This window comes from Tyto alba, unplaced genomic scaffold (genome assembly GCF_018691265.1).
Source record: "Tyto alba isolate M040663 unplaced genomic scaffold, T.alba_DEE_v4.0 Super-Scaffold_13, whole genome shotgun sequence".
Taxonomy (NCBI): Eukaryota; Metazoa; Chordata; class Aves; order Strigiformes; family Tytonidae; genus Tyto; species Tyto alba.
Window position 1 is genome coordinate 6,761,739 of NW_024881275.1, and position 27,368 is coordinate 6,789,106.

General features: G+C 37.6%; 1 protein-coding gene across 3 annotated transcripts in view; it reads right to left on the reverse strand.

The window, feature by feature from the left end:
* VCAN (versican) overlaps nt 1-27,368 on the reverse strand; it is a 117,911-nt gene that overhangs the window by 11,517 nt on the left and 79,026 nt on the right. For all 3 annotated transcript variants that reach the window (XM_042787702.1, XM_042787701.1, XM_042787700.1), the window contains exons 9-13: nt 21,494-26,998; nt 19,203-19,316; nt 16,665-16,778; nt 9,678-9,836; nt 8,852-8,934 (exon numbers count right to left, since the gene is read on the reverse strand). In XM_042787702.1, coding sequence (XP_042643636.1) covers nt 8,852-8,934; nt 9,678-9,836; nt 16,665-16,778; nt 19,203-19,316; nt 21,494-26,998 — 5,975 coding nt within the window. The remainder of the gene's footprint in view (nt 1-8,851; nt 8,935-9,677; nt 9,837-16,664; nt 16,779-19,202; nt 19,317-21,493; nt 26,999-27,368) is intronic.

A 27,368-nucleotide genomic window follows, 5' to 3' on the forward strand; every position in this document is an offset into this window, starting at 1 on the left:
TCTAAGATTTATTTGCATGGGAATGGGAAACTAGCAGGATTTGGATCAGGCAGGCACCCAATACTCCCCATTACAGAGTCACACTGTGAGCAAGACAAACTCCCAGAAGGAGCTCTGCTAAGAACCTTTGCAAAAGATTTCACTTAAAAGGGGTTTTTGGTAACAGAGCAGTGGGATGTACTGAAAAACTCTTTGATTTCCTATGCAAGAGCTTGCAAAAAAAGGACTCTGAATAACATACACTCGTGTATATCCATGAATATCCACAAGCACTGACTGATGACTGAATAAGTAGTAAGTTCTATGCAAAAATACATAATTTGGGAAAGAAATCTAACAAATACAAATGAAACAAGTAAAAAGGCTAGCTGATGAAGCTGAAATATAACAGCACTATCAATCCTATCTTTTGGAGGGAGTTGATTTTGAGGTGGAGCAGATGACTCTGACTTTTTTTTAAAACAATACCCTAGCATGACAACTTTTCCATGAAAAGCAGACTGGTAAGTATGGCAAGAAGCGCCCACTAGATGGCAATGTCTACTCACGACAGAGTAACTTAGCCCTTCCAAAATAATTATTCAGAAAAGATATCTCTTTTATTAACTCTTTAAAAGCTAATTGAAGCCAGTGGACACAATTCCATTGACTTTTACCTGCTCTGTACCAACTCTTCTTAGAGTAATAACCTTTGTCATGGTTCACACACTGTATAGTTCAATTTTGCCGGTATACTATGTGTGCTGGGCTTTCAGAAGACACCTTAGACTGAAAAATGAGTGGCAAAGAGCTGGTGAAATTCTCTTGCTAATGGGCAGGTGTTTTACTGTGGAAGAAAAGCATGGTAGGGTGTTAAATGTTGGTTGGCATAATACGTGTTCTTTGGGAGTCACACTAACATAATTATATATTATCAAGTTGATGTGAATTGCATGGGGTGTGACTTATTCTTTTTGTGCACAACTACCAGGAGAGCCACTGAAAAAAGGAAAATCCTGCACTTTATCATTCATGTCAACAATTACTGCAGGTATGAATCTGTCCAAGAGTTTTAGCCCAGAGCCAACCATAACGAGGCTCTGAAGTAACTGCTGACCCCCCTGGTAAAAATGAGACAAAACCCCACTTTGTCCAAGAGGCCCTCCTTGCTGCCTACAACATACTGAACTAAAAATATACCTGTCATTAATAACATTATATAGTTCTCCTCCATTTAAATGCAGGTCAAATGAGCATCTTAAAAAGAGGCTGTAATGACTGACTGCAGCACAAAACCAAAACATTTGGTAGATTTAAAATCTCCTTCTTCGAGGATCCTGTGGGACATGGGCACAATGAGCTTTTTGTTTGCAGCTGACTACAGTACTTCTTAGTTTGTTTGCTTTATTTAACCCTGAGAGGTAGGCTCCTTCCCTACAATAGTCTATGCCTTTTGAAGGTTTTTCTGTTCAATAAAGTTACTCTTTCTGAGAGGGGTGCAGTTACAGATTTGCTCAAGTTAAAGCATTCTGATTCACTGACCAATAAAGGAAGGAAAAGAGAGGGCTTTGTTTTTGCCAGAATTAAACCTTTGTTTTGTTTTGCATTTTTTTTAGAATGTAGCTACCTAACACTGACAACCTGAGGTTCAGCATTGCAAAACACAAAGCATAAACGCTCCTGTGCCGAAGGGAAGAAAAACTAACGTAGAGTCTCTGGATAGTTTTAAAAGTGGCAATATGCCCCATTACTTTCCTAGCTGGCAGCATTCTCCAAGTGACAGACAATCTGGCCACAGACACTAGCCAGCTCCTTATTACAGCACTAATCTTATGTAATGGGAGTGAGCTCACCGCCCTACAAAGCACTAATTATCAACAGCATTTTCCAAAGGATATGAATAACTCCCCTTGTGAGACAGAGGCCCAAGGCACAACCCCAAGTAGCTATATGCGCTTAATCCATAACATGAATAGCTCCAAAGGACTCCTTTACCGCTGTGCCTGCTCACAAGGGTCCTTAACAGTGAAACTCCAGTAATCCAAATACAATGGAGAAGCTGCCAAAAGCAACACCAGATTTTTTATATTTGGATGGGTGTGCTTTACAGCTGTAAAAGTTACTATTCACAGAGCTAAGTGAATTATTTAAATTCAATTTCCCTAAGATATTTTCAAATGTCACATTGTATTCACTCTTACTTTGATCAAGCCAATTATTAAATGTCTCCACTGATAATGTAAGTTTTGTTATTGTGTAGTTGTATTACATCAAATTTAAAGTATACAAAGATCCAAGCAGACATGCATCAAGGACAAATTACCCTTTTCACATAGTTGTGTGAGTATTTAGGCCTTGCTTTCTTCTCCTTCACTGTGATCTTCCCAAATGTATTTGTTTTTATTGCTTAGAGACTTTTATGATAACTGTGGGATGAAGATTGTCCATGATTCATCTTCAAACAGTTGTTCACTATCACAGAAATGCTGTGAGGAAAGTCTACATAAAAGTGCAAGAATAATTTTGATTCTGTAATTTTTAAAATGTAAATGAAGTCTTACATATAGCCATTTTCATTCCTGTGTAGAATGTAAATCAGAGGAAAACTAATGCTTTCCCACACCAAATGACAACAGAACAACCCTATGACTACACTGCAATAAAAGAAAAGCAGAGCTAATAAAACGTGCTCTTTAAAATACTATAGTATTTTCTTCTGCCTCTTCCATCTGTCAATGTAATCATACTTGAAATGTCCTGAGCAGAAAATGGCTTGATTTTCACGAAGTAATGAATAATGAAGATTTAAAAATGTTGATGTGCTGTGAGTTCTCTGAATACACTTCAGTACCTGCTTTCACTACCTTCACCTTTGAGACATATTCTCTGACTAAGCAGATAAACCAAAGTTTGCAGCTTACAAATTTCCTTCCTACAGGTCCACATGATCTCCGAAGCTGGTGGTATTCCAAGCTGATGCTTGTGGCAGTGTCCCCTAAACTCCAGCTCTCACTGAACTTGCACCACAAGTGAGGATCTAGGTTTCCTGAAAGAATATTCACTTTTTATGTTGCACTAATGCAGCTGCAGTCAACTCTTTTCCCTTGATATAAAAAAGGAATGGTTGCTGCTGCCAAAGTGTTTTTCATGTGGCCCATCAGCTCCAGAATACGAATCCACCTCTCCCAACCACCCAGCTCCAGAATACGAATCCACCTCTCCCAACTACCCGAAGGAAAGGGAAAGGGAAAGGGAAAGGGAAAGGGAAAGGGAAAGGGAAAGGGAAAGGGAAAGGGAAAGGGAAAGGGAAAGGGAAAGGGAAAGGGAAAGGGAAAGGGAAAGGGAAAGGGAAAGGGAAAGGGAAAGGGAAAGGAAAGGAAAGGAAAGGAAAGGAAAGGAAAGGAAAGGAAAGGAAAGGAAAGGAAAGGAAAGGAAAGGAAAGGAAAGGAAAGGAAAGGAAAGGAAAGGAAAGGAAAGGAAAGGAAAGGAAAGGAAAGGAAAGGAAAGAAAAGAAAAGAAAAGAAAAGGAAAGAAAAGAAAAGAAAAGAAAAGAAAAGAAAAGAAAAGAAAAGAAAAGAAAAGAAAAGAAAAGAAAAGAAAAGAAAAGAAAAGAAAAGAAAAGAAAAGAAAAGAAAAGAAAAGAAAAGAAAAGAAAAGAAAAGAGAAAAGAAAAGAAAAGAAAAGAAAAGAAAAGAAAAGAAAAGAAAAGAAAAGAAAAGAAAAGAAAAGAAAAGAAAAGAAAAGAAAAGAAAAGAAAAGAAAAGAAAAGAAAAGAAAAGAAAAGAAAAGAAAAGAAAAGAAAAGAAAAGAAAAGAAAGAAACGAAAAGAAAAAAAGAAAAGAAAAGAAAAGAAAAGAAAAGAAAAGAAAAGAAAAGAAAAGAAAAGAAAAGAAAAGAAAAGAAAAGAAAAGAAAAGAAAAGAAAAGAAAAGAAAAGAAAAGAAAAGAAAAGAAAAGAAAAGAAAAGAAAAGAAAAGAGAAAAGAAAAAAGAGAAAAAAGAGAAAAAAGAAAAAAGAATAAAAAGAGAGAGATCAGGAACACATTGTAGATGAGAAAAAATTCCTTCCTGCCATACGGATATAGTACAGCAAATAAGAACAAATTGGATTCATACGGGTGGGCAGCAATGGATTCCACAGTTTAGTATAATTATAGCTTATTTTGTTCTGCATATTGGACAAGGTAGACTAAGCTTAGCCAAGGAGTTCATTTGAAGACATGCTCTGACCTTAGCCAAGAAGCTCTCAATTTGTTTTTTAAAGACATTACAAAAAAGACAAATACAAGAAAATTGGCATGGCTAATAAAATCCAGTATAATGAAAGATCAGTTACCTGGAATGTAATTTGTTTATGGAAAAGTAGCACCTGGACGGACAATTAAACTTTAGGGCATGAGAGGTATGACCCAACTACTTTACTCACATTATTTTGCACTTTTCAAGCCCAGTTTGTGTTTGGGATGTAATGAGTACAGCATGCTGAAAAGGCATCTTTCACCAGGAGATGGTGAGACTTTATCTACGCAACCTAATACATTGCATAAGATTATGCCATTTTGCCTGAAAGGCAGGAAACTGCTGAGCAGTTTTAAATTAAAAACCACTTTACAGTGAAGAAATAAACCTGCCAAAATCTCCTAAAAACACAGAGATAACTATGCATCAAACACTTCAGTGAGGCAGATCAAAAAGCCTCCTCAGGTTCTCTTAGCAGGAAAAGAGCCTCCAACACTATGATTCAGGAGTGTGCTCATTTCTATTTTGTTAGGATAATTTTCCCTGTCATAAAAATTCTTCTAATAGAAAACAGGTACACTCAATACAGATATGGACAAATGTTATGTGGGCCAGAAAGTATTAAATACTGTTCCTTGCTTTCTCACTGAATCTGAATGGGCTTGGTTTGTTACACAAGACACCAACATTTTCCTTGAGGAACTCTGAGAATTAGAACATGAATCTGTAAGATCACTCTTCATTTATTCCAAGACTTGCTTACCGGGATTATTTTTGCAAGTTAAACATAAATTCCAGTTGATACATAAAAAACATGAACAGGAATAGAGGGGATTTTTTGTTTGCTGCTGTTTTTGATGAATTGCTAACAGCCAGTATTTTCTATAAGGGTTAAAGAAAAGAATGCAAAGATATCAAAAGTGTCTGACTATACTTAATCCACTACTAGGCACCTAAATAATTGCCCCTATTTTCAGTAGGGCTGTGAACCTGTCAAGGGGACTCTAGGTTCAGTGTAGTTTTCCCAGCAAGAACCTTAATTCTATACACTCATTTGTTAAAAATCTTGGCCACACTGTCCTACATGCCTTAAAAACAAACAAACCACCCCATACCACTGAAGGGGGCATGAACTGATTTCATCTGGACACTGCATAGAAAATCGAATGGCCCCTGCTGATTTGATTGGCAAAGCTATCATCCACTGATTCATGAAGGGAAATTTCCGGAACCTCATCTGAGAATTTAAGTTTTCTGATATTACTAGTCCAATGACATAGGTGAGTTTGTCATGCTCACCTCACATGAATTGACAGGAAGTGTGATCAAAACAAGGCCATTCACTATTTTGGGAGCCAATGGAGGTGAGACAGAACAAGACTTATATGCCAGTACTGCACATGACTATGAAGTCTACAAAAAATAGCTGAGGTGGGCATATGTATTCAATAGCCCACTGTAATTAGAAACAATGTGCAGAGCACTTGGAAGTATGACTGTTGGTTTTCACTAAGGAGCTCATGTACATGCTTTGTCCAACTATCATATTTAACTGTGATTAATTAATCATATTTAATGGTGGCTGTCACTTATCGTCAGTTTAAAAAAATCTGGAAAAACACAACTTGGAATGAGCTGAAAATTATAAAAAATTACTGATTTCCTTCCATTGAACTCATTGGCTGAAATACCTTTTGGGTGCAAAGAAAAAAGAAAAGGTAATTGATCCCTTTTCCAGAAATTGCTAATAAAATACATGCCAACACCTGGCAAAAGAGTTCTTTTCAACACACTGAGTATTTAAGTTGTGGGTTTCCTTATGTCCATGGAAAATGAGTACCAAAGTAATCCAAACCTTGAACCATAGTTTCCATTTGTAGAGCCTGTGATTCCCAATTCTAGGAGTTCTTTTTGGTTCAGAAAGAAAACTCATGCGAAAGAGAAATCACTAAAATGTATCACAGCTATTTCACCTGGGCAGTACTGGGTCAACTGCAGCACTGGGCCAACAATTTCATCCACAACATGTCTTGCTGTTGCTGTTGTTCATTTGCTTTTTCTTTTAAGTTTACCAAGCATCGGAACTTTTTTTTTTTTTTTTAAACTCAAAAGCTAATAAGATCATGTAAGCATGATCTTCAGATTAAACCAAGTTGTTATTGGCAGAAAATCTGAACAAGTATCACGATAAAGATGAATGTACATCACTTATAGATTCACGGTCTATCTAATAGCTGGAGTGACTTCTTTGATAGCATGTCCAAGAAAACTCATTTATCAGGGGAATCCTCAGCAGACTTGAGGTTTTTCCTCTATGCCAGAAGTGTTGAATGGAATTGTAGATAGATAATATTATCTTGGAGAAAGCATGGAGCTGGGCAGCAAAGTTAGAAACAGATTCACCCTGATATGTAAAGCACAAGAAGGCTATTTAGATTTTGACTATATGCAAGAGCTAGCTATAATCTCAGAAATGCAAGTTAGAACCTGTTGATGTAATAATTCTGATTTTTATGATCACAAATTATATTAATTAATTTAGTGTTATCATGACTACTGTTCACCTGCAAATACAGAAATGATGTAAGTTTTTGACCTACACAGTATTCAAATTCATTGGAATTTTAAGACATCATCAGGGAGATACATTTGAGGCACATATTTAATTATGTTATTGTTCCTATTAATTACTAGAAAAGTAATAAATCACTGTAACCAGAAGAGTAGTTATAAAATACGAAAAGTAAGTTAAAAACTAGGGAAAAGGAACAAATGAGGAAGCTGCTCGGAACCATGGTATCCAGAAACCATATGGAATAAGTTATGAGGTAAAGCTATTGAAGCAACGAACATAAATGATTTCAAGAGACACCTAAATTGTTTCCAAAGGAAGAGGCAGCGGGAAGCTGTTAAAAAGAAGAGAAAAATATAGTGGAAAAAAGATCAATCAGATGAGAAATCTGTTGGACAGATGGTCTTATTCTGTTTCTAGAATATCTTCATTTCTTGAAAATAAAAATTAAAGTAAAAATGTTATACCAAATTTGCTCAGTAGCCTGACTTAAAAAGTAGAATCTCAGGCCTAATTTTAATTTCCTTGAATCCATCATTCAGTGACACACAAAATTTGTCTTTGAAATATAAGAACATGTATCTTGTTTTACACTTCCTAGTGCAAGATGGGCTACCCCTTCAGACACTACATTTATACCCAAATGTGTCTCATCTAACTTTAGAGTCCTTAGTGAAGCGTAGACTCCTTGACCAACTACTGCAGACAGCCCAGACAAACCCTGAGTTCCAACCAAACCTAACTAACCCTCAGGGGTTCTGTCAGAGAGGTGTAAGAAGCCACATCCACATCAGGAGACAGAGAATGAACTCATCAAGAATTTGTAGAGTTCAAGGCCATGGTCCGTCTTGTGCTCCCAAAAACACATGAGGACAAGCAAGAGAAATTGATGAAATTAAATTATTCTGCTTACATCCTGCAAGACTTTGTGGCTCCAAGTACAAATGGGTGCATTGGTATAACCACAAATGCACCAAGCAATCAGTCAGGCAACAAAAAGTTTCATGATCTTTTTCTTTCCCCCTGTGCTGTCACCTGCCACACATGGTAGTTTCCCCAAGAAATTGCTTATTTACATGTCATTTAGAGGACTTTAAACCTCTGGTTATTTGCATCAAATGGTAATAAACGAAGCCTGCTTTGCCCCAGGTGTCTTTCTACATAGGTTGTAGACACATGCCATGCAGTAATGATCATTGCGTGCATGTGTGAGCGTGTGCTTATGTGTGTCCAGATGCCTCCTGCTTTAAGAAAAATTCGCAACTGGAAAAGAAAATAATAAGCATAACCAGTTTGGGGATTTTTTTATGTAATGTACTTCAGTGATTGTTAAACAGTAATAAACCACTCATCCCTTCTACAAAAGAAACTGTTTTGAATTGGAAAGACCTCAATCATTTCTTGTACCCATCAGCTCTTTGATTTAGGTTAGATAAAGGTGGGTAGAGAGTGTTCTCCCTCTCCTTCTGATGATTTTCTTTCTTGTTTTAGGTAGTAAGAAGTATCAACAGCATCTTAAAATTTTATGGACAGATTATTGGTTACAGGCCTCCTGAAACACCTAAGGATAGCTCCTTCTCCATCCTAGCTGTAGAGATGCAATACAGACTAGAACAATCTCCAACAATACTGGAGAAGCTCCTTTGTGCACTCTCACAGACCCAGCAAAAGGAAGATCTTTAATGCCATATCCTCATCCGAAAAATGCATTCTGCTCCATATACAGAAGGGAGAGGAGAATTGCCAGATGTGCCCTTGTATAAGACCAGAAGAGCACAAATCAGCTCCAGCAGAGACCCTTAAATTATAGTCTCAGACTTTTTGAGTTTTTCTGTTGGAAGCTTTGACAGCTCCCACAAATACAATAATAAGAACTATGAATAAGATTTTAGAACTATACCACAAAATAGTTGCTATCCGGAAACAAGAGTTTGCTGGCTGTTTGCTTGGGTGCATATTTAGTGACTGTATTTTTTCATGCAGCTTCCCTCATCGCCAGTGGGAATTTGATAAGCCACCACAAAAAGAAATGAATGAGTGATTTAATTTCAAAAGCATCTTACCAGTGGGCTACCATCAGTCCAGCGGAAATCACGCTCAAACATCTTGTCATTGAGGCCAATCCACTGGTAGTCATGCCCAATACCTAAGGAACCATAAGGATATTTTTATTCACCTTCCCATAAATGGAAGAGATTTCACCAAAGAAAATAAGAAGAATTTGCACAGAATGAATCAGACATCCTGTTCCTAAGATTCTTCTACATTATGCAAACAACTATTTACAGGCTGTTTTTCAGCTTTTCGATTTTAACTTGGGATGTCTGTAAAAATGCAGATTCTCATCTAACAGTTTTAAACAATCCCATCTCTTCCCTCCTGATGACATTTCCCAAAGAAAACAGATTAGTCTTCCTAAGTGTATATGAGGGGGAGAAAAAAAACAGCAAAAAAGATTAAAATAATAAAAGGATGTATTTTTACCCACATTTTTCAAGTTTTGGTTAGGCTGTGACCAGTGTTGTCTGGGTTGTGCAGCACAACATACAGGAACTACCTAATACAATATATGGTGGCATGATGACTGATGTCAGGTGCACAAAAAATCTAAAGCCTTCAGAAAAAAAGGCTTGATCAGTTTCCAATGCCAAAACAATAGTTCCTGTTATCTTCCTCAAAAACAAAGTATTTTCTGTGTAACAAATAATAACTTAACAGTGATAAGGAACTTGCATCGACTGCAAATTAAACATGAAAAACAAAGCGTGCCTTTAAACATTCTAAAAGTATGTTTTAAGATGGAGATGTAAAAGCTGAGTGATGAGGAGGATATTTCACTCTCTCCAGACCCTCAGTGCCCACTCTTGTTTAAATCCTAATAGTACATACGGTTCACAAAGATCTGCTCCTCGTGAGACAAGATGCTCGTCAAGTGCGCTCCCTGAAGACGGCATTCTCTTTCAGCCGTGTCCCATGTACGCCGATGGGCAAAGTATTTGTAGCACTGTCCTTGGAACTTGTGCCAGCCATAATCACAGGTCTCTGTGTCTGTGACAAACAAATAAATCACATCTCTGTCAATGGGCGTGAAACAGACATTCTTCATGCAAGTGGATGGTTTTTCTGCAGAGCAAAGGTTCAAGAAGATACCCACCAATTAAGAGGTACAAATGCAAACAATCAACACTCATCCTTGAGACCTCATTACATTTTCAGGTAGTTCTGTTTACCCAGTTTCAGTACCAAGAATATTATTTATGTAAGGAGTATAATTGCAACTGGCAACGTTGTGAGCTTCCACTGATTGGATTCTGCTGTATCTGGACAATCTCAGGAGGACATCTTCAGTCCATAACTCTGGATGAATGAAATGCCTGGATGTTGGACTACAGTTAGCCTACATTTCATCTGAGTTTTCTGGGTCTGTGTATGGGGATGGGAATTTTACTTGCAAGGGCAAATAGTTCTTTGAGTGACTGGATTGAATTATCTTGGTTTGGAAGATACTGATAACTGAAAATAATAGGAAGGAAAGTGTTTGTGATTGTTCAGTCCACTGACGCAAAGCTGCAGTATTATATTCCTGAACTTAACCCTCAAATCCTCCTCCAAAACCCATATTCCTTGACAAGGTCTAACTTAATAAACTTCAGGCATCAGTTTCTAAACAAGGCTGTAAAGCTGAAATACAAAGCAATGAAATGCACATTGCCTGTGCTTGTATGAGGGATAATGCTGATAAGAAAGCATAATAGACAGAAGTTCACATCAGCCAGTATATCCTTTATATCTGAAGGGAAATAAACATGAGCCTTGGAAGAGTAACAGTACATGGATTTGACGTTAATTATTTTGTCAAGGTTAGGCAGCTGTAAACAGAATAGATGGCAAGAAACAACAAAGTTCTAGTTCCAAGTTTGCTTCTGCACCAACATTTCATGAATAAATCACAGACAAAAATCAGTATTAATGAGATGGGCATAACAAATACGGTGTCTGAATATGTCTGAGATGTGTTTGATGATGAGAAGAACTTGCCACTGATAAGAGAGAGTTTTAGGGAGGAATGGGAGAAACAATAGGGAAAAATCAGGCTGTTTTGAGTTATGGCAGATGAAATAAAATCTTAAAGGACTCGTCAGCACAAGGTTAGAGCTTGTTGCGACAACAGCCAGTTCAAGCTATCCAAGCACATGATGGTTCACCTTGAAGGGCCTCAGTTGCAGGATGCTGAAGAACAGAAACACAAAGCTTGGCCTTCTCTACTACAGCCACCAAAAAGGAATTTGCCACTTCCCACTAAGTTTTATCAATCACTAAACAAAACTGTGCCTGAAAGCAACTGTCTGGCCTTTCAAGAGGTATAGATACGTTCTGGGTATGAAACTGGATTTCCTATTTTCAGTAAGTCAATGTAGTCAGTAGTCAGTAACATGCTTTGGCCAAAGGGACTCTTTTTGCATTAGTACAGAAAAAGCCAAATATTACAGAATATGCCAACAACATATGACTGAAAATTCTTTAACTATGATACTTCTTAGGTTTGATCAGCTATACCTTGAAAGACAATTGTGTAATGATAGTTCTTAATTCATAGTAGGAAGATGCCATTCACATTCTGAAGTACCAAAGTGTGTACTTTTTAAAAAAGTTTTAATATCTCCCAAGACAAAAAAACTAGACTTTAAATGTACATAAATGGATTTAAAAGTGCAAACATATCCCTTTGGAGGCCTACTAGAATTTTTCTGACAATTCCTGGTAACACTAATAACATAGCAGTCATTGTCTTAGGAGTCTGGTATCAAAATAATCTTCTAAAAGTCATCAGTACAGACATAAATCTACCAAGTACAAAGGCATAATAGAGCTTTAACTGATTAACTCTATTTTCAACAAGTTAAGCTGTAGAAAACTGCTATGAAAAAGGAATGTAATCTATACTAATAACTTGTCAGTTTTTTATCTTCTCCCTCTTTGTATTCTGTATGAGGTGCAGGCTGCAGATAGAGCTTTAATCTCTGGCATCTAGGCCATTTTAAAGTTTTAGTCTGCCTTTGGCTTTCTAGCACATTTGTTTAACCACACGATGCTGACTAACAGTCCTACATTCTTTGTGAAGGCCCTTAAGATTTTATTATTCATCTTGTTCAGGGTCTCCCTTGTCCCACAGGAAAGAAGTCAGATAATAACAAGAAGCATTGCATGCTGAGAAAATCATGGCCAGAGAGCATTTCCGAGCTATTCTAACTAAGCCTTCCCTGGCTTCCACTAGGGAAGAAGTGCATGATTTGAGAAAAGATCTGCTGAAAGGCACATAGTGGAAGCAAAGAGGCTTGCAAACACAAAGCCTAAAAGACTATATAATGGACTGAGCATGAATCATAAATAATAAAATTTCTCTTCTCAAGACAGAGGATACCAAATGGTGACATAGGTACTCTTAGTTGAAATGCTTGCACTGCAGTGCACATACAACTCCTGCCTCTTATCTAAAATGGCATGGTTTTTTCCAAAAGGGAAAAGTTGAATAACTTCTTTGGCACCTGTCTGCAGCCCAAATCTACAAAGACAGAAAAAGACAGGGTTGATGGCTGTAAGATACATAGGCTTTTTAGAAGAAGAGAGGATTTTTTTTTTTTTTTGAGAGAAGATGTTGATGAGAAGGGAAAAAGGAATGAAAAAAAGGGAAAATTGGGAGGCTAGAGGATGAAAAATGCAAACCACACAAGTAAAAATGTGGGGACTTTCATCTCCACAGTGACTTGTCCTGAGTGTGTGTATCTTCCTACATGAACAAAGCTGAAAGGGTGACACAAAAGTAAGGGCTCCATATGGCTATAAGTTTTCAATGCCTTTACTGAACCAGTAAAGTTTAATTGTAGGTGGCTGTAAATTTTCTGACCCTATCACCTGTGGGCGAAGTAGGTGCAAGCACTTACTGAATACAATACTTCATGTTCTTTGTGTACTTATCCAGGGAGGTAATCACAGCTCTTTGCAACCTTATTCCAGAACGTGATGGAAAGAGCGAAACACTGCTTGCTGTATTTATGGTGTTTTAAAAGTTGTCTGACTAGTCTTAAGATTTACAACAATTTAGAGGCTTTTTCAGTGGTGTGTGCAAGGAGTTACTTACACAGCTTCTGTTCTCTGTAACTGCAATTGTACATGTATAATAACATCTCTAAACACTGCAGTAAAAAAAAAAAACAAAAAAAAAAACCACTTCTCGGTAGGTTTAATACTTAGATATGTACTGCTTTTTCAACAGCTGCAATAAGCTGCTAACAATAAGTCCCTTGTCTTTAAAGAAATTCCGTAAGAGGCTTAAAGAAAATAAAGAATGAAACACAGGTACTAGAACATAATGAGAGTCTTACTCAGCTGTGAATTTTATCTGTGACTGTCTGCGTTCAGCTAATGAACAAATGCCTGAGGCCCATTAGCCCACACATCTTGAGGAAAAACCATTTCTCTGATAAATATTCAAAATAATCCCTTCTCAGCTGAAAGACATCAGTTAGAGACCATCTGTTTTCAGATGAAATTTCACTGAGCCCATCTCAAATACTTCCATTCCAAGCTACCATGCCCTGGGAACAAAGTGAATCAAATGAGAATAGAGTAATCACAGACATTTGAACGATGAACTTGGGCTATAAAAAACATTGTTTCTGATGGGATGATTAAAAAAACCTAGTCATTTTGTTTGTTTTGTTTTCAGAACCTGGAAGAGAACAGCTGTCTGTATTATTCCAAGAAGGCATGTCCCACAACAAACATATGTGCCATTTTGGCACACAGGTCCATGCATGCAGCTGCATTTGCTAAACAGCCTAGCCTAGGTGCGCCTGCAGAGATCCTGCAGCAGAGAAAGTCAAACCTTAAGTTTAAAACACAAACACCATTCCCTGATAGCAGGTAGACACCAGTTAGGAAAACAAAAGTAGAAAAAGAAAAGGAAACTCTAGCCAGCCAAGGAAGGAAGAGGAAAATCTAAACAGGTGCTCATCCAGTTCTCATAGAAAACACTTATTCCTGAAATTGAAGTTTAAATTGCAAGCTTCTACCACTGTGTTGTTTCTCATGTAACTACCAATGAAGTAAGCTACTCCTCACCACAAATACAGGTGACTAGATAATACAACAACAGCCACAGACCTTCACACCCCCCACTGATCCCTGAGGACTATTCTCTACAGCTGGTTCCATAAATCTGCGATAAGACAGAGCATCAAATCAACCTCCTCTCCTCCTTCCCCAAACACGGATCTTGCAAAGCAACACTTCAGGTGGCAAAATTGGGAGGATCTGAGCTCTGGGTTTATTTATCTGGTCAATGAGAACTTATAAGGGCTTTTCACAGACAGATGACAATGGAAAGACTGATTGCTCCCCCAGACTTGCATCAAGATCTACTGTAACCTGCAGTTCCCTTTGAAAAAGTTTTTGGAATATTTCTGCATTTTAAGAAGTAATGTTCAAACGTCACTAAGTGGCATGCAGAATATGTATCTCCAATTTGAAAAGACACATGTGTTGGGCAAAAGAGGGTTTTATCTAACAGAAGTACTCCCCCCAATTTAATCTAGTCTGAACCAGAAGTGACACTGGCTTACTGAACTACCAATCGAGTTTAAAAAGGAAACACCCTCAGCTGCTCTATTTCTAACATCAGACAACTTCAGCTCTCTTCAGGAAGAAGTTCCTGGGCTCAGATCGTCTGCTGAACTGCTTCCACCTGGCAAGAAAAATGGCTGTCAGGGAGCCAATTACAGCTCACTGAGTCTCAGGATTGATTTCCCTCACCCTAGGTTAGATCACCCTGAAGGCTCCTCTAACTTCTACCACCTGCCAGAGATCCCTGATGTGCAGCTGCACTGTCCTCTGGTCACATCCCCTCCTAACGCTGACATAAGCGTAATACATCAGCCGAAGATCCCTTAGTCTAGAAAAGTCTCATGGGGGGATTTGGGTGAAATTCTGAACTCTACTTTTTTTCTACACCAGTGTTGTGGGACCAGGACACTCTGGAGTTGTCTCCTACTTTGAGCTTCGTTTCCAGAGGCAATGAGCACTTGGTGCCTCCATTCCCTTCCATGGCATTTTGAATACTCATTATCATGCCTAAGAAAGACCTTCAGCTTGACTTTGTTCAAAGCTTTCTGAAATGAATAATATATGTTGGATTAAAAAAAAAAAAAAAAAAAAAAAAAGTAATGAAATATAATCTCAGTGTGCTCAACTCCACCTTTCCTGTGGCACCAAGGTACGCATTCTGTCGTTCTGGCTGGTCTTTAAATCTAGTGAGGTCAGGACTGGTGCCTTGAAATAAAGCCTGCTTGCCAGACAACCGTGTCTGAATCGCCAACACAGTTTTATTTTGTCTGGTGGAGTGGAAATTTGGCACTAAATGCTTTTCCCAAGTCCCAAACCACTGCAGGACTTTAAGTGGAGGAAATTTAAATTCCAAAGCTGAGTGAGCAGGGCTCTGGTTCTGATTGACAAACTAGGAAATGTTCCCATTAACCACCTAAAATGCACTCTCAGGTTGGTCATAAAAAGAAGCTTAAAGCTACTATAGTACTCAGAGCTACTCGCTACTATGGATTTGCTGGAATGAATGGGAGGAGGAAGGGAGTGAGAACATTTATTTCTTTTGTTGTGAAAACACTGTCAACTTTTAATTTTGGAGAACAGATTCAGAAAGTCCTTTCAAATTACAAGATTGTCCAGACTACTTAAAAAGTTAAACAGTGAAGAGTCCTGAAGCAGGTCAACTTTGAGAGTTTTCAGCACTAACAAACAAATCTCTATAGGTTAGGCTGGAAGAGTTTGCAGACTGCCTTTCACTGAAGATGAGAAACAAACATGAAAATACACAGTATTAATTAAACAAATCCAAAGGTTTAGTTCATTCACCTGGAACCAAATCCATTCAGGTGAAGAAAAAGATAAAAGTATTTTCATACGCTTTACAAAGTACACTTTAAAGGACCATTTATTTTTCCCATGGAAATGCCTTCATTAATTTTACTGACAGAATAGATTTTACAACCCTACATCTTCTCCTACATATGCATATTGAGTAAGCATATTGCACTGTAAATATTTCTTGTAAATACAGTGGGATTTCTTGCAGGCAATGTTCTGACAATTACAGAGACATGGATGTTTAATCTGATTTCAGTTGTCCAGTTTAGAAAGCCTTTTACAACTTCCTGGTAATTGTAATTCTGCACCTACTTTTCCTAAAATAATCAGTTTGAAAATTCTGGGATGAAGTTGTCAAGGCCGTAATCCCCAGTGGATGGATATATAATGTGGCATATCCAGTAGACTATTCCTACTTTCCAGTGATGCTTGTTGAAAGAGATGGGTCCTGATATGTATTTTACACTGTGTATAATTTTTTAAGACAGAAGCTTGGTCAGAGAGTAACTCCGCTGCCACTCGTTATCCCAGAAGCATCACTGCAGTAATGAGAGAAACCTTGTTATGTGTCTTCCCAGTAGTTTGCAAGCCTGAAAACTGTACAGCTGTTGTTATTTTGACACAGAAACTGCCCAATAAATCAGTTTATATTTGGTGCAGTGTGACTCCCAGTCAGGTTAGCATGTGGATAGAATTTGTTCTCATCTATCTGCAAAAGATGGTACAGATGTAACCTTAAGCAAAAAGTCCCAAGCCACAAATCACAGGAATCTAAAAAACTCAAAAATATAATCTCTCTTCATCACTGATGACTTCCCACATATTTTGACAGTTTCTTCCACCCTCTTGTTTTCAAAAGGCATTGTCTAGTTACTCCAGAAGGGTGTTGAAATGGAAACAGATGACTTAGATCACCACAGATTAAAGAACATACGTTACCTTGTTCACAGAGAGCACCTATATAGCTTGGCAAACACAAGCAAGTAAAGGTGTTGAGACCATCTATACACGTGGCTCCATTTCGGCATGGGTTAGACTGGCATTCATCGATATCTACAACATAAAGATAAAAGTGTTTTTATAATCCACCCACCTCCTAGAATGGAAAAATTCTTTAGCCTTAGTCATACTTATTACTAGGACCAGTTGAATCCAGAAGAATAAAGTATTGCAAAAGATCCAAGTGACCAGTTTATTTGCATAATAACTGATTACACTATGCACAAGCTTCCTTTCTCTTCATCCACAAGCCAAGAAGCAGTTTCCTCAGGAAATGTGACTTTACTGGTCCACAATTTTACATACTGCACTCTGACTCTTGAGTTAATTTCTAAAATCTAGATCTTCAATTCTTTGTTGTGTAGCTGAGAAAGAATTTATACTGTGTAGTATGTAGTATTTTCCCATACTGGCAGAAAACTTGACTTGAGTGTGTGACCATGGCACATAAAATTCTCACCAAGTACTGGAGACCTCAAATACCTTCATGAATCTCAAATACTGTAAATTTTATCATATACCATCAAACAGACTGCTATTTTCAGTCTGCAAAACAGCATGCCTTGGCATCTTACTGGTTTGCTTTTCTCATTTCTTCCTTGTCTAATCTTATCAAGATAAGGAAAAAGCATCATAAAGAGAATCTCACTAAATGACTAGTCAGATAGCAATATTCATAGTCGTGCACAGGTTTAATGCTTAGTAAATGTCTCTAGAGTAAACAAGTAACATTTCTCTCTCCTGTTCCTCTGTCAGCTAAAATACCTTCTCTTTGCCTTTTAAATTGGAACACGAGTTCATTTAATATAATTACTTTGTACATGTATTTGCAGAGGTTATAAGCTAGTATGTCTCTTTGTAAAGATCATATGGTGTTTTCTAATGAGTACTGTTCCTCTGAAACAATCACAGCTTAAACTTCAATGCATATTTTTAAAACATCTTAGTCCAAAGTGAACTGCTGGTAGTTACTGACTATTAAAATATAAGAGAGAAGATAAACATAGCTAGATATCAACAAACAGTTGTCTAATCCTAGGAATAATTTCTGTATCATGTGAAAGGCTTTTTAAAAAATATTTTTATTTAAAAAAACTACTTGTGTTTCAATTTTATGCTATGTCTGATTTGTTCCAGTCACTGAGAAAACACTTAAGTCAACATTTTACGCCTCATATACAGAGTATCACTGAATCTCAAGTCAATGTTTTCTGGACTTGTAGATACAATATCCCTGAATCTGGAGCTAAAAATGCTGAGGTCTACTTCCTTAAACATCCCAGAACATATCTGTATATGGTGACTGGCTGTGGAGTGTCCCACTCCAATTCATTAATAAGCCACTACGAGTTCTAGGGGACAAGAAGTGGCCAGATTATTCTTTTAAAATCATACAAAAAAAAAAAAAAGAGAGAAAATTATTATCTCTAACCTTTGGCTTGAAACCAGGGTCTGCCATATTCCTTGACAAAGAAGATTTAAGATGCAACATTTATATCTTGATATCTAGCAGTAACAACCCACTAGGGAACTAGCAAGCTCATCAATATGAGCTAGGAAAGCTAAGAAAAACACTGGCTAATTATTTTTTTAATCACATACTATCTTGCAGAACACAAATAAAACCATAGTAATCCTGACCATTATGCTGCTCTGATATCAGCTTTTAGATGGGGTTGGGTTTTTTTCCTCCCAAGCTATATATGATGAGTTGAACTAATTTTAGCAACGTTGCATGAGTTCTTTTTGTTCAAATTTGGCAGGCAACTGTGTAACAGGCAAATCCATGGTATTTATCAGAGAATGAAACTTACAACATATCAAAAGCCTAAACCAGCTCTACACTAAACAGCCAAACTACCACTTTTATCATACTTTGGCTTGCTGGTGGGAAGGAAAAGCTGGTTATTCTGAACTGTACTGGTGAGTCTCTTGAAACCCATGGTCATAGCAGGTAAATACAGATGTCACAAGCAGCTTGAAGAGGTCCTCAGCTAGAAGAGTTACCAAAAAACTAAATTATACCAAAGAAGTATATGATTATGATCATATTTACAGTTTCCTTGAAAAAATATCATGCTGGCATTCAGTACTCAACTTCTGAATCTCATTTAGGATTAGTTTATTTTACCACCCTTTCAAATAATTACACAAAGTTCTTAAGACTATCCCAAATATTACTGTTTATTTGTTTTTATTTGATGTATTTATTAATTTAATGTTATCAATTCTAGGTCATGTAGTGTATTTACAATTCCTTTACACTTGTTTGCGCACAGATCCGTTCACTTTATGGGGAGAGAGAAAAGGAGTAAATGGACCTCCTTCATTTTATTGATCTCTTCTTAAGTAAGGCCTCAGTGTAGAATTTTTCAAATGTCTATGTATTCTGCAACTTCAAAACACACCACTTCTGTGGATCTCATGTATGAAAACTTTATACTTGACTTAATCAGTATCTAGATGTCATCAGCTTACCTAATTCACACTGCTCGCCGTTGAAACCTGGTAAACATGTACAGATGTAAAATGAACCACGTGGATAGCAGGTACCACCATTAAGGCAGGGATTGCTTTTGCATGGATCTTGGCCTGTTAAACAGGTAGAAAAAAGAAAATTTGCTCTATAGTCTCAAGGAAGTTGTGCCTTTTTGATTTTTTTGGAAGAAGAAATGTTTCTTCATTTTTGTACTGATGTTGCAGGCTTTACTGTAGTTACAGAAACCATATTAACATAATAGACTACTGAAAATAAGATAGTTTTGTAAAACAGTAAAACTTATTTTCAGGCATCATTATTTTCAACTTTAACAACAACATGACATTTACTATGAACCAGTATAAATAATTTTCAGAATTACATTATTTTTCACAGCAATTTTTACTGTATTTGGCAGTCATGATATTCTATTGAGGATTTAGTTTGCATGACATGACAATAGCTCAAAACAGTTAAACATATGCAAAATGAATGGAAAATGCTTTTTTTTTTTGAATAGGGTTAGTTTATGTAGAATGATTGGGTACACAGAACATACTGGCTGGCTGCTGCTGTTTCACTTCGTTATATTTAATCAATCAACAACCACAAAGTCTTATTTCTTTGAAAGGATGTTCTCACACATGCATATTTCCCACTTGCCTTTCTTAAAAACACATTTCAAGAATACAAATAAAGGTACTGAATACATTAATAATTGAACTAAACATTAAGATAAAAGCTTACCTGCTGTGAAATCCTCAGCTGTTATGGTAGTTGTCATTTAAATAGCTTTTTCTTGCAGAGCTTTATGCCTTCTAGTGATGTTTATTTCAACTGAGTTTAGATACTCAGGTATTTGCATTTGATTTAATGCCTAGGAGCAATCACTCACACAAACAAGTACACACTAGGTAACCATTTCTAGGTATGAGCTTCTCAGAGTAAGATCATGAAGACAGTTCTTCTGGGATGGAAGAACAAAGCCCTGGCTTTGAAAACTTACAAAAAGTGTAAGAAAGTTCTGTAATCTAAGTTAATTCAGAAACATGATAAAAGTTTGGGGTTTTGCTTACATTTTTTCAAAACGGTCTGACTATGGTTTATGAAATAAAAGATAAGTAGCACCTATTTTACCCTTGCAAATTAGACATTCAAAGACGTTTTCTTAATGTACCAAGTTCCCTACCTAGTCACTGGAAAGCAGCAGGTTCAGTTGAAAGCCTCCAGAAGAAAATCCTGTGTACATAAGTTTGAGGTTGTAATTACATAGGCAGGATCCTGTTTTGGAGGTTTTGAAAAGGATCTGATCACATCCATAAAACAGGGTGCTTGTTTAAGGACTGCTTCACTGTAAGTACCAATGGTAGGGCTGTGTTAAGCACTGAATGATGTTTATTGTGTGTTTACTGTCTGTTTGCCTATGGACTGGCTATTTTTCTAGTCAACATTTTCAAATTGACAGTTACTTAGATTATTTGAAGAAAAATAATAGAAAACCCTATAAAATTAAGCCAGTTCAGTCATTTCCTCAGCTATCTCTAGATAAAATATGAATTGAAGTGATGCTACTCATACTGACCCTACCTGCAGCATCTCTGTGTGTGGTGAAATGGTGCCTAATTACCATTATGTAAAACAAAATACTGTGGCAAATGACATCTAACAAAAAGATCTGTAATTTATAAGAGACAGACACTGTATCAACCAGTTAAAGCTACATACAGGCTGAAAACATAGTCTCGGTTTTCTCTTTTCTGGAAAGTTATCTTGTAGGTTAAGAGAAGTTAATTTTTATAGAAAATTTTTATCCTAAAATGCACACTAGATCTGATCTCTCAGTCAACAGCAAGATGTTGCAAAACAACCCTACTTATAAACCAATTGTGTAAGTACCACCATCATGCCTAGACAGAAGAGCTATCAGAAGAAGTTATGCTATCAGAAGAAGTTATCTGTTGGAAGCTGAAAAATTAAATAATTACAGCTGAATTCTCTACCAAAATCAATGTTACCTTCCTGTCTTTTAGAACCGGCCAGTCACCTCAAGTTTGATCCAGAGCTCCATGATGCAAACACTCAAAAAAAGTCACTGAGCTTGAGTTTTGGTACCCCCATCCTCCTTCATTTTATAGGGGTTACCATCATGCTGATTTCAAAGCTTGCAGCTCACAAGTTCTGTTGTTATTTCACACGGTGCTCTGATTGCCATACCTCTTATCAGAGTTAAGACACACATTTACAGGTATCACAACAAACATATATGACAGTGATCATATTTGGAAGTTACCTGGAATTTGCACTGCTGTGCCTTCAACTGAACCCACACTGGTGCCAATCAGGAAATCTGATCCATTAGTGACTTCCGGAAGGGAAAATGATGAAGTTACAAGTTCAATAGTATTTGGCTCCTCAGAGTTTATCGTTGATGGCTCATTTTGATACAGACTGTTTCCAGGGGCAGTGTTGTTTGTTGCAATGTTAGAAGAAATTGTTGTGACCTCCTCTTGACCAAACAAAGCTGACTGTGTTTCAATGCTCCTATCTAAAGGTTGTGCAGATGAAGCTAGTATTGTAACTGCTTCCTGGTCAGGTTTCAATAAATCACTTTCAATACTATTGGGTGAATCCGAAACAGGCGTGGAAAAAAGCCATGGGACACCTCTCACAGTACTGTCATCTTCTTGACGGGGGTTGTTTGCTCTTCCTGAGGAAGCTTCAACTTTTATTGTGCTAACTTTTGGAACATCTGTGCTCACTCCTCCTCCAAAATTCAGAAAAGCAGTAGGCAAGACATGTACTGATGGAGAATCTCCAGAAACAGTAGCTTCTTCCTCAACAGCCAAATCAGTTACAGAGGTTTCTGTCTCCTCTGTCCTGTCTGTTACAGGTATACTATAGTGAAGAGTACTTTCAGTAGTTGTGCTTTCTGAAATAGGCTTGGGAGAAAACTCCAGAAGAGAAGACTCTGTTCTGTCAAGAAGATCTGTAGTGGGTGGTTTATATGTTGCCGCAATATCAGAACTAACCTCTTTGAAGGTTCCTTCTGATGAATGATAGGACTGATCTGAATCCTTTGATGATGATGTACTTGGAATGATTACCTCAGGATACTTAGATACTCCATTAACTAGCTGAACAGTTACTGAGGACTTAGGAGTTTGAGGTACAGAATAAAAGCTCACTGAATCTGTTGCATCATACTCTGCTGATGCTGATTTTGTGTGTGTGTATACTGTAGGATGCTTTTCTTCATTCTTGCTGGATGATACAGTTGTCAGGTGGGACGCATGATGTGTGGTGACAATACTTACATCAATCATGTCAGTTGTCAAAACCTTTCCTGTCTCAGTAGTTAAAACTGGTGTAAGAGAAGGAACCACAGACTGCTTATCATCCAGTTCTTCTTGGCCCATTCCAGAAAAGCCAGAGACAGAGATTGTTTCACTTTGATCTGCTATTATTCGGTTGTTTGATGAAGTATTTGGCTTGTAGGTGTCTTCTGTTGTGCTTGTTACAACACGTTTAGACTCATGAGGCACATAAGGGCTTGCCAGTGATGGTACTGTAGGAAGGAAAACGTCCAGTTCAGAGAGTTCAGCAGTGATAAGAGTTTCTGTTGTAAATTTCACAGCATTCCCTGAACCCAAATCCTTGTCATCTGATTTAGGTCTGTGCCCAGATGTTACTGATTCACTACTTGGCTGACTGGAAATAGTCAAAGAAAGACTATCACCAGATCCAAGTGTCTTCTCTTTGGTGATAGAAAATTTAGGTGTTGAACTGTATTTTTCCCCTTCAGCTGTCATGCTATCTTCACCACCATATGTTGATTGTATGACAGGATTTGGCATTGTCTGCACACTTATAATATCTTCAGGCACTGATTTTGAATGATCCATGTCTATGATAGTTGTTTCTTCTGAAGGAATCTGAAGTCGTTCTTCAATTAGTGTAATATCACCATAAACTGAAACGTTCAATATAACACTTCTTTTATCATCAATCATGGGAATAATTTTCTCATATATCCCAGTATCACTTGTTAGTTCTTCCGATGTAGATGGTTTTGGTTGAACAGCAGATGGATTTGCCATGATCTCTTTTTCTTCTGTAAAAAGGGATGCTAGTCCTGTGATCTCACCCTGTGATCCATCTACCGGCGCCTCTGTTGTCACAACTTCAGAATAAACTTCCCCAGGAACACTAGATGAAGCATTTAATTCTACTTTTGACACAGAGGGTAGTGACAAATGAGTAACCATATCAGGAGAAGACGAATCCAAAACACCAACCCAGCCAGATCCTTCTCCAGAACTTTCAGGTAATATTCTGCCTGGCATTTTTGTTGTTGATGCTACAAGTGATTCTTCTGTTTCAAGATCAGGCGTTCCAATCAGTATTACAGAAACAGGAGTTACGCCATCTTTAATTAACAAATGTGAAGTTTCCTCTTGAGAAAAAGCTTTAGAAGTAGCTGTTGTCCTATCTGTTTCATTTTCTCCTCTCCTATAGTTAGTTTCCTTATTGTGAGGTTCTTCAATAGCCACAAAATAATGCGTCATCTCACTAACGTCTTTAGAGTTGAAGCTCTTGGAACTCTCTTCAGCTAAAGCTGGGGAATTGGTGATCACTGAGCTGGGGAACTGGTCTTCTGTTTCTGACAGCAGCTCAGTTATAGCACTTTTAACTTCTTCATTAACTTCAGCATTCGATTCAGTGCTTCCTCTTTCAAAGTATTCTGTCTTGTCAGTTGAAAGTTTGGGTCCCATATTTGCAGGATGAGAAGTTTGAGGACTTGAAGTACTCATGATTTCTTTCACAGCCAATGGCACTACAGTAGGAATAACAGCAAGGTCATCTCCTGATCCTTGCCCTGAAAATAATGGATCTCCGATGAGCTCATTATTTGTTAGCTTTTCTTCTTTAGGTGTCAGGAATGATCTGGGAGTATCTTTTGTAGGGAAAATATTTTGTACCAACTCCTCCTCTTGCTCTGTATCTGGAGAGCTCATGGGTGTCCTTTCAGTCTTTACAGGCTCAATGACTTTGTCATCATTAAAGGGCAAAAGTATTTTTTTAACAGATTCAGTTTCTAATTTCTTTCCTTCTGAATACAGACTGACAGTTGGAACATTTAAAAATCCTAGATGTTCATGGTTAGCCTGTGTACTTTTAAAGAATGGGTCTGTTGTTGTTTCTTCAGATGATTCTACAGCTTTCGGTGAAATTTCCCTTGGCCTCTCGTCCCCAGAATGTATATCTTTCACCAAAGGAATCTTCGTAGAAAAAGCTCTAACCGTCAGTTCATCAATTGTTTTCTCTTCCATTCCTATGTCAGATACAGTTCCCAGTGTGGTTACTGCATATTCAGTATTTGTGAATAACTCATCAGGTTCGGTAGTGAAGGCATGATCCATAGACGGTGTGCTCACAACTTCTTTGTCATACTTCTCTTGTGTTTCTGGTCTCCCAGTGGGTGAAACTGCTGTTTTTGCAAATGATTCAATGAATGTGTCTGCTTCTCCAGATCCATGATCAATAAATGACAAATGACTTCCAAGCATTTCTTCAGTAGGCCCATTAGACACTAGTTTTGTGGTACTGCTGTCACCTTTGAATTCTTCTCCAGAGCCATGCTCAATCAGGAGAATCTTGCCTAATGAGACAGTTGAAGAACTAACTTTCACATTTTTGCTTTCTGTAGATTCAGCTACTGCCTTTCTACTGCCAATACCATGTGTCACCATGATGTCATGAGGGCTGTTACTAACCACTGATTCTGGAGTTGATGTGACCTTACCCGTTTCAAAATCTTCAGTTTTAACTCCTGGTGTAACATGAAATATTATATCTTTTCTAGAACCAGGACCAGATTTTACTTCAGAAGCTGTGTAAGTTGGTTCTCTTTCCTGGTTTTGTTCACTCGGGTTTCCTGTACTAAACACATCCTGGGACATCTGACTTGGTACTCCAGACTCATTTGTCAAGCCACCTGACCCAGTACTTGAAACTGATATTGCTGATTTATCTGTTCTTGCATGTTCTCCATATTCTGTTGTTGCATTCTTCAGTGAAGCATCATCTATGCTGTAAACTTTTCCTCCATGATTTTCTGTTTGTGTTTCAGTGACAGGCCTTAATGGAACTGAAGTCAAAGTAGCAGACTCAATGATGACATCTATGTCTCCAGAACCTGGATCAATAAATGAGGAGTCAGTACTTACCACTTTTCTTGTGGAACCCCCTGAAAATATGTCTACTGGTTCTTCTGCTGATCCTTCATTTATAAAAAGTTTCTTCTCTCTCAATAGAGGAACAGTGGTGACCTTTTTGATTTCAGAACTCATGGTACCTGTTACCAGTACTGTTTTTCTGAGCGGGATGGGCTCCTGACTTACAGTTCTGACTTCACTAGTAGTACTCCCAAATTCATTCAACTCCAAATTTCCCTCTGCAGCAGCAGCTGAATTTTCCTGACTTGAATAAACGGTGGTATGTCTTTCTTTTTCAACTTCATTATTCTTTTCAGTTACAAGAGAGCTGGTAACTACTTTTTCCATAATAAGCTCAGACACAGAATTGGAGGCAATAGTTACTTCAGAACCTTGATCAAAAGCAGAATAAAGAGTGCTTATTCTGCTGGGTAAAGCAGAGGTGATTCCTGAAATGGTTACAGAAATTTCTGTTGGCAGTACTGTGCCAGAGTCCAAAGAAATATCTTGCATTGAAAGTGTTTCTGTTACTGTTGTTTCCATTGGCTTCATGGATGAAGTTACATTGATGTCCTCTTCTATATTTCCAGAGCCTTCTAGATCTATAAAAGAAGCACTCATCTCAGGCTTTGCTGTATCACTACTTGTTTTCAGAAGATTTTCAACAGGGGAATTTGCATTAAGTTTAATATTTGATGTATAATGATCTCCTGGAGCATAAGTTGTCTCTTCTGGAATAAGATCTTTCACATCTATGCCTACTGTAGCAGTATTAAAAACTGAATCAAGAGAAGCAGATACAACAGAACTTTCAACAGTAAATGCATCAGGAGCAGAAGTTATGCCAGAAACTTTTTCATCATCTTCCTTTCTTGACATTGTCACAATTTCTGAGAAGACAGAACTAGATAAATCAGATTCAGTAGAGCCACCCCCAGAAGATTCGCTAGTAATCAAAAGCAAGTTTTTAGTATCTTTAGTAGAGTTCTCAGTTCCATGCCATGTTACGGTCTCTTTACTTTTTTGCAGAGACTGCTCATGTGAAGAAGTAATGGCTATTGGTTTATCTGTTGTGGCAACTTCTGACTCACCACTATAAACTGGTTCTAACATTGCAACATCTGCTGTCGGTTGTGTAACTTCAAACACCCCTATTACTTCTCCAGCTTTGCTTGGTTGCATAGTACCAGAAGCTTCAGTTTCAGGTATTATAAATGTGTTTGTTTCATTAATTTGAGAAAAGGTTACATTTTTGGAATGTGCAACACTTTCAATTTGGTCACTTCTTGCTTCCTCAGCTTTTGTGCTCTTAGGTGCACTAGTAACTTGTTGCTTTCCATTGATAAACTGCAAAGCTGGAGGAGTTGTAACATCAGTAGTATTTTCACAGTCTTCCTCTTCTTCAAACTCTATAAAGTTTGGAAAGAAAGGATCCAATATTATATATTCAGACGAATCCTGCACAGAGTCTGAAGTACAGGGTTCAGTCTGAGCTGATTCTGCATCAATGTGGGGTTCATCTATTGCATGAGGAAGCATGTGGCGACTGAACAGATCCAAAAATTCATTCACCGGATGATCTGCAAAAAAAAGAAAGCTTTTCATAATCCCTAAGTGACAGCCATGGTTGCGCATTATAGTAGACATATGAAGTACAAGCAATCCATCAGAGAAAAAACAAACAAACAAGCCAACAACAATAACAAAAAACTTAAAATGAAACATAGTAAATTCAGTGTGTTCTTCTTTTGACATAAAGTTAAATGCTGACACAGTGTCTAACTTTCTAGTTGAAGCCTTTGTGTATATTGAACACATTGATTATGTAATACTGTCAATTGCCATGCATGTTTAGTACCAAACCCACAGTTGAGCTAATTTATCCTACATTATTCAGCAGAGATATGAAACGGACAAGATGAAAACCATTTTTAGACCATAAGGTTCTGG